General features: G+C 35.8%; 1 protein-coding gene and 1 pseudogene across 1 annotated transcript; both read right to left on the bottom strand.

Moving 5' to 3' along the window:
• Positions 1-3,101: 3,101 nt before the first annotated feature.
• Positions 3,102-5,763, bottom strand: LOC123228886 (jacalin-related lectin 3-like). The gene is made up of 7 exons (XM_044654378.1): positions 5,623-5,763; positions 5,321-5,533; positions 4,707-5,189; positions 4,353-4,598; positions 3,871-4,239; positions 3,571-3,789; positions 3,102-3,470 (listed from the first exon to the last, which is right to left on the bottom strand). The coding sequence occupies exons 1-7, from the start codon at positions 5,623-5,625 to the stop codon at positions 3,174-3,176; spliced, it is 1,830 nt and encodes a 609-aa protein (XP_044510313.1). The 5' UTR covers positions 5,626-5,763; the 3' UTR covers positions 3,102-3,173.
• Positions 5,764-8,778: 3,015 nt separating this feature from the next.
• LOC123229613 lies at positions 8,779-11,713 on the bottom strand (annotated as a pseudogene).
• Between the last annotated feature and the right edge of the window lie 1,537 nt (positions 11,714-13,250).

The following is a 13,250-nucleotide window of genomic DNA, read 5'->3' as shown; positions in this document are numbered from 1 at the left end:
GATTAAACAATTAATATATTGTTCAATACTGGTAATATATTGAAGGTTTTTCCTACCTTGAATTTCAAATAGTAATTATGTTGTGAAACTCAAAAAAAAAAAAAACCAATTGGCAAAATGCACAAATAATGTAACATAAAAAAAAGAGTATTTACGTGGAAAACCCAATACAAGAAAAATCATGGGCAAACAATAAAGAAAATTTTACTATAAATAGAGATGATTACATGATGAAGAAGAATTTTGATCTTTCATTCTTTACGTATATTTCAATATAATTTATATATACAAAATTTGGTGGATAGATACCTAAACACTTTCACAAGAAGACATATATGAATTACATTAGATTACTCTACTTCATAAATCGTTCTTACTTTGTTTAACTAGACTAACAAACAAATAAAATTTTAATTATTATTAAATTTACTTTATTCAAAAAGTTAGATATCAATCTAATTTCTTTATTACTGTTATAAATATCTTTGAAAATTTTCATTTCTTGAATTTGGATAATCTATAAGAGAATCCGGGTCAAGGTTGTACAAGTTATAATTGTTTCCAGCAATAATTTGACATGCAAAAGCAAATATGAACAAAAGTTTTTCTCTTCTTGTCCAGTCCAGTTCTAGGGTTGGAAATTGCTGTCAAGTAGGGTTTGGGGCCAGCTCATCTTGAGTAGTGAAGGAAAAGATTGGGCTTTCCCCATTAAAGGGGTTTGGAAGAAAACAAAACAAAGTAATAACTGAACATCATACTAAACCAAGAACTGATTTATCCCATATGTTGTCTGGTAAAGGTTACAACTGATTAGAAAGAAAACGCATAATTAAATGAGTACTTTTCTAAACACTACTGCCCTACAAGTCCACCACTAGGAGAACAATTGTGACAATATTTGGGAGATGGCCTTGATGATGACAAAAGCCAGCCTAACTTTGTCAAAATTCTATTAAGATTTACAACTGTAGCCACACACAGAAACCTTTTCACCAGCCTCATCAATGCAGTTGGATTCGAAGGGCACACTTTTGATCTTTCATATGTGTTTGAACCGCATCACATTTGCCTATTTTTAGAAACAACCCTGCATCTTGACATGATAGATGAGAAAATACATTGAAAAGGACAAATTTTGACAAGATTTACCCTAGATTTTCTTCCCACCTCAGGAGCCACATCAGTTTGAAGATTCCATATTGCACCGGCAGATTACAACTGTAAGAGGAAAAAATGTCGTATCTATGGCAAATGGGAAAAGATCGATGTAGAGAAATTACTAATAAGATCATGGCTGGTTCATGCATATTTATGATCATCAATTAGTGCCAGCCAAGAACTTCCAAGAACACAAGATCAGCTTAATGGGCAGCCTTCCTTTACAGCTGCCATTCACGTTCATTTTCTAGGTCTTACCGCCCATGGTTTAACTGTTAGAAATTTTCACCATTAATTACTGTTTCAGTTTAACAAAACTGGGTAATTAAAAAGTTTAATGATAATGTTCGATAAATATTAGTTCAATACATTTAAAGATTATACTCTGTATAAATAATATTAGTATGACCCTTTAGGCTTATTAGAGTTTTGATAAAGTTCATTAACTTATTATATATTAACTAGATCTTACTCTAAAACAAATAAAGTATAGTTTTTTTCGTTAAAAGATTTCATTTAAAAAAATTTTTAAAGTGGAAGATTAACCCCTCTAATAAAGGTAATTTCAAAAGTTTCAGGGATTTAATTTGTATAGTAAAATTCCAAATATTCCTATAACCCTAAAGAATTTTAATTCAATTTTTTATACTTTATACATATATCAGGTAGCATTAAGATTGAATCATTCCTATTTAGTTGATGTAAATAAAATCTTACATTAACAACTTTGATTTTCTTCCAAGTTCAATTAAGCACTAAAATAAAAGATGAGATGGGTCATATTTATGAGAGTGTTCTTTTCTATCTTAATGGAGATGGTAGGCCAAACCGGAATAAAATCCAAAGCAAAATCTTGATGCATTATTAAGGTGATAATAATAGGGTAGTATTAATATCTTCGAATTGAAACTTGGGTCCCATGCATGAATTCCATGGCTAAGCTTGATTCCGATTACACACAGAAACTCCATGGAATCTGACAATTTAACAGCTAAAACATCTTTTCTCTAATTATGTCTACAGAGCTTTCACCAACATTTAAGCAGCCAAATCACGTCACTACCTTAGAATGCAAGGTTCTGGGGCAACTTGCGGTGTTGATACGACTAATTGCCACCACTCATAGTTCCTTTTTTTTTCCCCTTTTTTTTGTAGGCAAAGGACTTATTTTCATCTAATGTATACTTTTTTCCTTAGTTTCTTTCATAAACTTCAAAAAATTTGAGTACTCACTTATTATTATTTAATTAATATATTTAATTAAATAATATTTTTACCTTTTAACTCTAACCGTAAAATTTAATAAATGAGTTGATATTTGAGTTTTTTAAAATTAATGAGAGAAAACTTGAGAAAAGAGTATTCTTTAAGTGGGAATAAGTCTTCCGGTTTTTCTTATATACCAAAAACACGTTGTTATTTTGTTTATTTTTATCCAATTTTCAGTATTATATAATTAAATCTTTTTAAATTAAGAGTAAAGTATATTCAAAATTAGATACACATAATATTGTTTGATTGTAATTTTTTTTCCTCATTGAGAAGAACTATTTATGGTTGCAACTTTGCTTTTTCTACTTCTTCACTAGCGATTTTTCTTCTTATTCTACAGTGAATACATTGTCAATTCAAACAAGGTGGTCTCAAACTTGAACTAACCCTAAGCATTCATACATAATTTTACTCATTTCTCATTCATCATTAATTTATAATTTTGAATACAAATCTATATAGATTCCAAAATTTAATGATAGATTTATTAAATATATGTTTGAAAGTGCATAGATATCCAGTATCTACCCATCGCGCATTTTTCTCTTGATTTGGGTCATTATATGCTTTCAGTGGGCCGAATTCCTTGGGAGCACATTGTTTTATTTGTGCCATAATCAGACACCATTATTATTTAAAACTGACTTATTTCATATTAATTATGCAAGTGATTGACAGTCAGATGGCCCATAATGGGCATGGGATTGAACACGTTTTATTATAGTGAGTAAACTTATACAGGTTTAATTCAAAAACTTGAAAAAAGAACGGGTGGTTCTTTGGTTATTTCCAAGCCAATGCTGCATATGGACTCCAATGGCATCCAAGTAGTTGCTGCTCCTTCCATGGAAACCAACCACCTTTCCCTCTGTTGTTGTTGAAGTGAAATATGTTCCAACTTCCTCACCAAATGGACCATACTTCCCTCTGCTTGTATAAAATGTTAATGACTTTAGTACTTTTGATTTACCGTCTGAACTCACTGGACCATAGTACCCGGACAGGCAATTCAGCACTTCATGAGGGTACTCCAGTTTTATCTGAAATATATTTATCATAATTGATCAAGCCTCATTCAAGAAATTAAGGAAATATGTTCTATATATGTATAATGGATGAGTAATGTGGTAAATTTAGTACCCGGTGTGTGAAAGAGCCTGCGTTTCCTCCATGTTTTATGGACCAAACGGATTGTCCATTACGATCATACTCAATTTGTATGGAGTGAATAGCGTCTGCTCTTGTCACAAATATTTGCTTAATTCCAGAAAATACCCCATCATCCCATGGTCTCCCTCCATCTCCACCCCAAGGACCTGGTCCAAATGGAGCTGGTTCTTTTATCAACCCACATGCAACCTGAGAATCAATATACACAATTCAGTTTATCTTATAGCTCATGTTAAGAATCGAAATTTCACATGATCATTCATCGTTTACTTCTTCGGTTGCTCCTCGCTTTGCAACTAGAAGTTTGTTAGACCATTGAGGATTATCAATCTCGGCTATAGGTCCTTCACTTTGGTTAATTGCACTAGAAACAGGATGCAACTGCGGTGTTACTTTTCCTTCCCTCATATGCACACCAATAGCATCCAAGAATAAACCCTCTTTTCCATGGAATCCAACAATTTTGCCTTCGTTCATTTTGTGGATGAAGGAGGGTCCTTGTTCTTCACCAAATGGCCCATGCTTCCCTTTGGTAGTGTGGAAGGTAAGTGACTTGATGATATTTGGTCCCATGTACATCAAAGGCCCATAGGTGCCTGTTATATGTGTTAATATTTCATATGGATAATCAAAGATCACCTGCCATTGTGCACCAAAATATATGTAAGGATAATGTAAGTGAACTTCTCATCATACCAATATTCAAATCAAAAAATGTAAACTATGTTAAGAGTTGATAGAGCTGAAGTCACCCTGTCATTTCTAAATCCACCAGTGCCGCCATGTTTGCTTCCCCACACAGCTTGCCCATCACGATCATAGCAAACTCTTATATAAACAATCCCAACATTGCGCGATAAATTAATTTGTCTAACACCTGTAAAAGTTCCATCATCAAACATCGTTCCACCACTGCCACCCCAGGGTCCATATGATGATACACCATTCACTTTTATGGGAAGTTTGTCCACACTACGCAGGTTGTCATTTCCACGCATCTGAAACAAAATTATCCCCCATAACTGACAATTTTTTGCAATAAGACACGATCATGAAATATATTGTCCATCTTTTCCAATAAAGCATTATGAAAATACAAATTTTACCTTATTATTTTTGGTTTTGTTATCATCATCGCTGGAGGAGTCTGTAGAAGTACTAGAACTCTGCCTTGAGGGGATGGTTGATAGGTGATTGGCACCAAAAGAATCCTTTTGCTTTACAGCCAGAACTATGTCGTAGCTTTCACCCACACTCCCTTGTACAAGTGAGTAGCCAACTTTATCAGATCCATTAGTAAGAAAACTTTGTGACTTAACAAGAGTTTTGGAGGAATTTTTATTCTGAAGAGGCTTTAGATATATTCCAATAGCATCTAAATACCAGCCACTCCTGCCGTGGAACCCGACAATCTTGCCTCCAGTCATTGGGAAGGAAAAATATGTTCCTTGCTCAATTCCAAACGGTCCATATGTTTTTCTGTTACTCTGGAAAGTTAGTGATCTGACACACACCACTCCCCAATCGTTTATGCTACCATAGTGTCCATGGACTGAAGTTAGGAACTCATCAGGGTACTCAAGCATAACCTGTACATATATGGTTGATATTGTAGTTTAGGAATTTAGTGTTTATCAATTTAATTCTAGTTCATGTTTCATATATTGACTTTTGGGGAAAAAACCTTTTCCAAATTAAGCTAAGGGTAGGCGTGACTAACCTTGTCTAACTTACTGCCCCCATTTCCTCCATGTTTACCTGACCAAACTGGGCTTCCTTTCTTATCATATTCAATCTGGATGGAATCAATGCCAGCTCCATGTGTTATCACCAGCTGCCTCACTGTTGTATAAACTCCATCATCCCAATGAACGCCGCTTTGACTTCCCCATGGTCCAACTGCTATTGGTTTCTTCTCACCTTCCTCCAAACTCTGTACCAAAATCATCCAAGTGATTTATCATATATTAGTAAAGCTTTATCAAAACAATAAATATAAGTAACAAAAAATAGTGTATTTACCATTTGTTTTCTTATATTGAAAGAAGACTAAGAAAAGTAAAGGGGAAGAAAACAAGCTTGAGGAATTTGCAAATGTTACAATGAACTAATGAGGAATACTAGACATGCATTTATCAATACAAAAAGGCTGTGTGATTTTCAGTGGAGTTTACTGTAATATGGTTTTCAGAACTTTGTAGAAGATGCTAATTCTGTTTTCCACTACCAAGGGACAGAAAGCAAAGGAAGAGAATTAGTTCCCCCAGAGAACCATCTTTAAAGAGCTGTATATCTTTTCAGAAAAGTTCAATGCACTTTGTGATTATTCCAGATCCTTATATGCGTTTATAATCTTCTTCAGGGATCATTTTCACAAAACTTTGAATAAGTTTTGAGACAATAAATTGAATCTCTGCATCACTTTGATTAAAGAAAATAGTGATTTTATCAATATTGAAAGAAAGTGGTTAGAGGTAAAGCTGCCCAAAAGACCATATTTTTTTCCCTCCCCTTGTTCCTCAAACTATTCCCCTTTTATACTCTCATATCATAATTTAAATTTATTAAATTTCTTAATTATCTCAAAATCATAATATTATCATAATCTTTATTTTTATTTCAATTTCATTATGATATAATCTTCTCATAATCCTATTATTACATTTATTATTATATTAGTTATTTCCAAATCCTGTCATTATCCATCTTGTTGAGAACCACCTTACCCTCAAGGTGGTTTAGGTACCAGTGACTTCTATAGTTTTTTTTTATAAGAGTTTGTCTTCCCAATATTGCTTGCATTCACCATTGCCAAAGATCTCACCAAGCATTGCTTGCCTTCTCCCTTGCCAAAGATCTCATCGCTTTAGTATCATTTGATGGAAACCTATTTTGGTTTTATTAATATATAGAGATTTTATAAATATTGAAAGAAAGTAATATTGACAACAAGAGGCATTAACTCCTCTCAAAGACAATTAAAGATGTTTTTTTCTTCCTATTATTAATAAAACTAGAATAAATACACTTGAACTATGGTGAACAGTACCCAATGTCCCTAGGCCAAAGGCCCCAAATTCCCTATCTAAGTATTTGTGATGCTTGATGATGCTTTTGCCTTGCTATGTTTCCTTTTTATAGTTGAATAAGTTGTTGGATGAGTCTCGTCTCCCTTCATTGAGTTATCATTATCTCACTCTTTTGAGTTATCTACATCATGAGCTTCTATAAGTGTTTCATCGTGCTTCATGGACTTATCTTACTAATGATTATCTTTAATTGTTGTTATCACAGCTGGTAGTATAAAATTTCCCTTTTTACCTTTTCTTTGATAAGTCTTGATAATTGGGAGCCCATCAAATTCATGTGATGAATAACTTGTTCCATTCTTATCAGACACACTTTTGTATTATAGTGTTGGTTTTAGAAGAAGAACAAAAAAATGAATGAAGATGAATAGAGCTAATGCAACAGAGAAAACACCAAAAAATATTGATATGTTTCAGTCGAGATATATTTTTTATTCAACTGTCAGGTCATATATATAGCTGATTTACAAACTAAAAGTTGGTAAAGTTACGAAAATAAAACAAGTCAGTCTGATCATAATCCTAAAAATCGTGGCACATCTAGCAAATTCCTTTAGAATAGGAATACAATTGACTAAACAAGTTTATTTAAATATTTGGAGCAAAAATAAAAAAAAAAACAAAAGTCACAGGCATTCTATAAAGGCCAAACGACTATTTCCCACCCAAAGTATGCGCTTTTGTCAAGTTTCCCCCCATTAACTTTGAAAATACCATTTACCCACCCGTGGCCAATTAAATTTAATGGAACTCTAACCTCTGAAAAATTTATCTCATTTTTCCCCCTAAAATTTTAAAAACTAACAATTTTTCCTACCCAAGTTTTAAAAAATAGCGTTTTCCCCCTTAAGGTTTTCAATTTTTCAGAGTTAGTTTTTCAGTGCTGTTTCTTTCTCTCCGACAACCTCCAGGCGACTCCTCTTCTCGACGACCTCCAAGCGACTCCTCTTCCTCTCCGACGTGGCCTCCTTCCGGCAATTATGTTAGGCATAGTCGTCGAGTCTTCTTCGTCGAGAAGAGTCTTCGTCGTCAACGAAGACGATTCGTCTTTGTCAGAGACGAAAATGACTCATCTTCGTCTCGAAAAAGACAAGTTGTCTTCGTCGACAACAATTTTCAGGACAACTGCTGGAAGGAGGCCGTGCCGAAGAGGAAGAGGAGTGGCCTGGAGGTCGCCTGCGAGGAAGAAACGACGCCGGAAAGCTAACTCAGAAAATTGAAAACCCTAAGGGGGAAAATGTAGTTTTTTAAAACTTGGGTTAGGAAAAATTGTTAGTTTTTAGGGTTTAAGGGGGAAAATAAAATAAAATTTAAGTTTATTTTTAATAATATAGACAAAATGATGATTTTACCTTTGAAACTGTTAATTTTAACTGGTCACGGGTAGGTAAATGATATTTTCAAAATTAATAGGGGGAAACTTGACAAAAGTGCATACCTTGGGTGGGAAATAGTCGTTTGGCCTTCTATAAAGCAAATATTTAACATACGGGATTCTAGTGGCTGACCTCTGCAGCCCAAATTTCGAATATGAGAAGCTAATTAGCATAAAAATCTTGGTGTGCACCCTTACAAAGCCAGGGTATTCACTTTCATTCTTTCTTGTATTGGTTTGTACGTATAGACTGCGTCATAACAGAATCTTCAAAACTCAATCTAGGACATTACCAGGCACATCATCACACAACTGCTTTCTGCAAAAAATTGGCTTTTATAGCATGCAATACATCACTTTCCTTTTGTACGAGCCTAAATCAAGACTGTATTTATGTCGTCTCTGAACTTTTCTGAAGTAGATATTTCAAGTTGACAAGGCTCTTACTATGGAATAAAAAGCTATACTTTTTCTGCACTATACTTCATGCTACGACTTCTTGTGAATTTTCTAATGATACGGTACAACTTACAGGCATCGTTTGCGGCTGCCAGCTAATATGGACCTTCACAAAGCATCTTCCTTGGCTACAGAAGAAGAAAATAGCTGGCAGCCACTTCCCACTTGAAATTCCATTGCTCCAAGCTTATCAGGATACAGAAGAAACAGCCATTTGTCACCAAATATACCCCACTAAACTTCCTAGCTACCAAGTGAAGCAAGATAAATATTTGAATTTGAACAATGTTTTGCCCCAAATCACTCTGGTAGTCAATTTGGACACTATAAGCAATCATTTTTCCAAATTGACTGCATAATGACAGAAAGAGTCACTTACATATATTTTTAAAAAAAAAAATTCATGCCACCACAGTAGTGGTCCTGATAAAGCAATACACAGAAACTACTAAAAATTCATGCGGTATGAAACTTTAAAATTCACTCTGAAGCAATATGCCACCACAAGTAGTCTCCATTCAGTCTGCTGCTTTGGCTACCGTCCTAGCCTTTGTTAACATCCAAATTCACTAATGAATTTTATGGCAAGAGACCTGAATTTTATCACTCCACAATAGCCAGTTCAACAGAGAACTACGATTTGCCTTATAATTTTTGGGCCCGGACCATGAAGTCTATTCTCACCTGCAAAATACTGTAACTAGCTGAGAAAATATCACATTAATGCTAGTCTAACCAGTGAACCAACTCAATTGTAGGCCAAAATAGTATAAACAGTTAAAGGAAAATTATAACTTTACCTTGTATAAAATTGGGAAGCCATTGTTTTTGGGCTTTCTTATTTTTGGAATGTCCTACTTTTATACAGGAAGTCCTCTCTTGATGTTTACTGTTGGTATCCCTTTTTTCTGTTTTGCTAAAGGAAAACTTTTTCTTCTTCTTGTAAATCTGTTTTTTATGTCTTATAATTAACAAAAAGGTTTAACAGGTATAAATAATCCACAAAATGGTATACCTGCCACTAAATTTAACCTTGGCTTTTATTCAAGATATCTCGCTATCAGTAATTTCCAAGTCCATAGACAAACCCATCGCCACCATAGTTGGCATACCCACTCATTTCCTGAACTGCAGAAAATACAATCTCTTAAATAAAGCCATTCAATGCAGTTAAAAAAAAAACATAGAAAATAATCTTACAAGGGAATTTGCCTGCTCACTATAGTAGGACGCCAAATTGATGGTAGCTTGGGTGGTATTTGATGTCTGGATAAACCACTCATCAATGAAACTGAACTACGGCCAATTTCATATGTTCTACTCTACCAATAATTGTGATAGGTACCTGGATATTGAGTTGGCCCCGAGCACACTTCTTCCACCTCACAGTTTCCCTGTTTCTGCGCTACCTCAATTTCACCACACTTCCACAATAATTTCCCCGCTCACAATATAATTCTCAACCCAACACAATCACACAGCAAACACAAGAATTTTTTGGAAGGATACTCTATGTATTATATGTGAATGAAACAGTCTCAATACACTGAAATCAGATTACAAATAATCAAAGCTCATTAAGATTCCAGCGATTATAGGATTCTATAAAACAGTTCTCACATCAGATTCTATGGTTGCTTGGCATTTGAGGGGCCAGCACTCTCCTTCAATCCCTCTCAAATTTTCTGTCAATTCTCAGGTGCCTTGTCTCCCACTTTTCTTCTACTTTTTATGCTCTATAACATAGCCATCAATTCTTCTGTATGCATGACACATTCACTCTCATCTTTGTGTTCCTGGTCCCTGTGAAAGCGCCATCTGTTCTACCCTTTGAGCCACTCTTCTCCCTTCGATTCCTCTTCTTGCAGGAAATGTAAATATGAGTTCTAACAAATTGCCATAAGAACAATGCCCATTTTTAACATGGTGCAATAACTTTGAGTCACTCAAATATATGTCACACCCATCCTTGCATTTTCATGAAGAGTTTTTAGGCCTTGCTGCAGTAGCCAGCTTGCAATATCCTCCAATCATTGAGTTCAATGAGTAATTATCTTCCCTTTGATCATGTCAAACGCGCTCAACATCTTCTAACACCCCACACTTGGAATAACATGGCAATGAGTGAATTCCTAACCAGCACATCATCAAGTAAGCCCATCCTAACTGCAACAGAATGTATTTGCAACCCAATTTCTAATAATTTTGAATCTGTACAGGCAGAAATTGCACTTGTAATGGTAACCTCACTCGGGTTAACCCCAACAAAAAACATCTCCTTAAGCTGTTAAACAAATCCAAGCCTCGCTTGTCCTTCCATTTTGAGGAAACCCTGAAATCATACAAGTCCAATAAAAATCATCAGGACTAATCCCCAAACTCTCCATCTTCTTCATCAATTCCATTGCAGCATCACATTGCCCTGATTGGTTATAGATACGATTCAAAATGTTCCATGTCAAAAGACCTGGTTCAATCCCCTCTTCACACATCTCATCAAATAACATACGAGCCTCTTCATTCTCACCCATTTGGCAATGACCTGATATCATAGAATTCCGAGCCACACTATTCCTCTCATCCATGCTTTTAAAAACCTTCTCGCCCAACCCAACGCATTTTCCCACATTTTACATACACAACCAACATTGAACTTCTAACACACGTAATAGAGGTCATACCAAATTTAGTTACTAAACAATGTATCAATTTCTCATTTCAAAGTCCCCACATTTCCACAAGCTTGCATATTGTTGGATACAAAAAATCATCAGGAAACACACCATCGATTATCATCAAAAAGAAAAGCTCGACAACTTCCCGCCATCTCTGCTCCAGCGAACATGCCCCGATCACCGCCGACCAGGTGTACAGATTCCTCTCATGCATTCCATGAAAAACCTCAAAAGCATCATTAAAACATCCGCATTTCGCATATATGCTGACTAGTGACTAGCTTGGTTTCAACAAACACGTCCATTTCTGACACTAAATGGACACTTCAGCCAAGTTTAACGTCATTTAAATCAATGCATGGTTGGGGTAAGTTAATAGAGGTATTCCTTCTTACCTTGGAGCCTTGTTTGGCAATGGAGTCCAGAACTGTTATGGCTTCAGAAAGACGTCCATTTCTACAAACGTAGTTTAAATGAGTGTTTGCGGATACTAGCCCAACCACACACCCCAACACCACCCCCCACACCCCCCCCCCCCCCCCCCCCCCCCCCCCCCCACCCCTTTTGGTAAAAGGAAGTGAGGACCTGATGGATTTTGTTGAGAATTTATATAAAATGTCTTGTTTTTGGGAATAACTACCAGGGGTTTTGTTACAGAAATGCAAGGCATCATCACGTTTTTGTTAGCAATTTTCAATATTCTGGAGATTGCAGAAGAAGAAATTGACTGAGTGAAGCCAAAGTGCGAGACTACCGTGAAAACTGTAAACCCACCTTGTGTTGCCGGTGACTGTACAAGTACCGGACACTGTCCATTATTTACCAAATGGACAAAGATGGGGAGGACAGGTCAATGAGTTAATGGGTCGACCAAGTAGGCCCATGGGTCTCTCTGGGAGGCCCTTATGTAGCTTCAAAGGTGATGGACGGAGGAGATTGTGGATCACTTGTGATTAGGAGTGAATCCGCGAGTCCAGTGTGAATAATTTAAAGTTAGTTTGAATTCAGATTCAAAGAAGAACAACAAACCCTTTATAAAAATTAAAAAAAATCATCAGACAGGGCTGGACTTTAAAAAAACAAATAATTATTACTACCAAATTTTAATAAAAAATTTGGAAGTTTTTCCCTTCTTATTATTAATAAATGATTCCTTCACTGGTAGAAACTTCACAAATGCTCAATATTCATATCATTGGTATCCAAACAAATTGTTAAATTTCTAACCTCACAGTCTCATCTATCACAAGACTCGATAGTGATTCACGTTACATCGGGTCATGCTGTGCATACACATCAGATCAGCACGTGAACCTTGCCCGTGCTAAGATCAAGCGACCGGGCAGACGGCACCAGCCTTTGACATAATTTGTAGTCAAGTGATTAAATATTTATCCACTGGTACAGTTTGAGCTCCCTCTTGTTCCTGCTTGCTCTGTTGTCCTGTACTTGGCCACCTCCATTCATTGCATTCATAACCTCGCAAGTCCCCACCCAGGCAATATTATAATCGCTTTGTATATGCGAATGATGCAAGAGTAAAAGTGAAGAAAAAGACAACAAAATAATTCATGACTCAGCCAACCAAATTCTATTTAATAATCATTACAATCCTTGAAAAATCCAAGTTCAAAGAAGGCCCTTTAACTAGTCCACGTGATCCATAGGGCGCGTCCACTTCACTATAAGCAATCTTGGTAATTGTTAATCACGCGTTACGACAATTACATCTAGATCAGCTGAACCGGTTCACCGACGTAAACGGAACGGAGATCTAGCGTCACGGCATTCCAGCTGTTTCTTAGTATAGAGAAACAAACGGCGTAAGAACGGTGTCCCCCTGCTTACTGCTCACTGCACACTTTTCGTCACTTTCAATCCAACTCAGTCTTCATTAATGTTGCAAAAGTTGGTTCACGTCTCAACTCAATTGATTTCGAAATGATGTTACTTTTTCACATCGAGTCAATTTTATATGCCAGGAGTCCAGTGAAACCCAGCCGGATCTGTTCATCTTTCGCCAGTCTCTTTCAAAGTTTATTCAAGTGGATT

Source organism: Mangifera indica, chromosome 11, assembly GCF_011075055.1.
Source record: "Mangifera indica cultivar Alphonso chromosome 11, CATAS_Mindica_2.1, whole genome shotgun sequence".
Classification (NCBI taxonomy): domain Eukaryota; kingdom Viridiplantae; phylum Streptophyta; class Magnoliopsida; order Sapindales; family Anacardiaceae; genus Mangifera; species Mangifera indica.
Note: the sequence above shows the minus strand (reverse complement) of the source record. Positions and strands in the feature narration are given on the sequence as shown.

What these genes read in the sequence shown, in the direction of transcription:
- LOC123228886 (XM_044654378.1), bottom strand. An exon ending in GTGGATTTAGAAATGACAGG is followed by an intron (nt 4,240 to 4,352) that starts GTGACTTCAGCT and finishes GCACAATGGCAG; the next exon opens with GTGATCTTTGATTATCCATA. An exon ending in CAGGCTCTTTCACACACCGG is followed by an intron (nt 3,471 to 3,570) that starts GTACTAAATTTA and finishes AATATATTTCAG; the next exon opens with ATAAAACTGGAGTACCCTCA.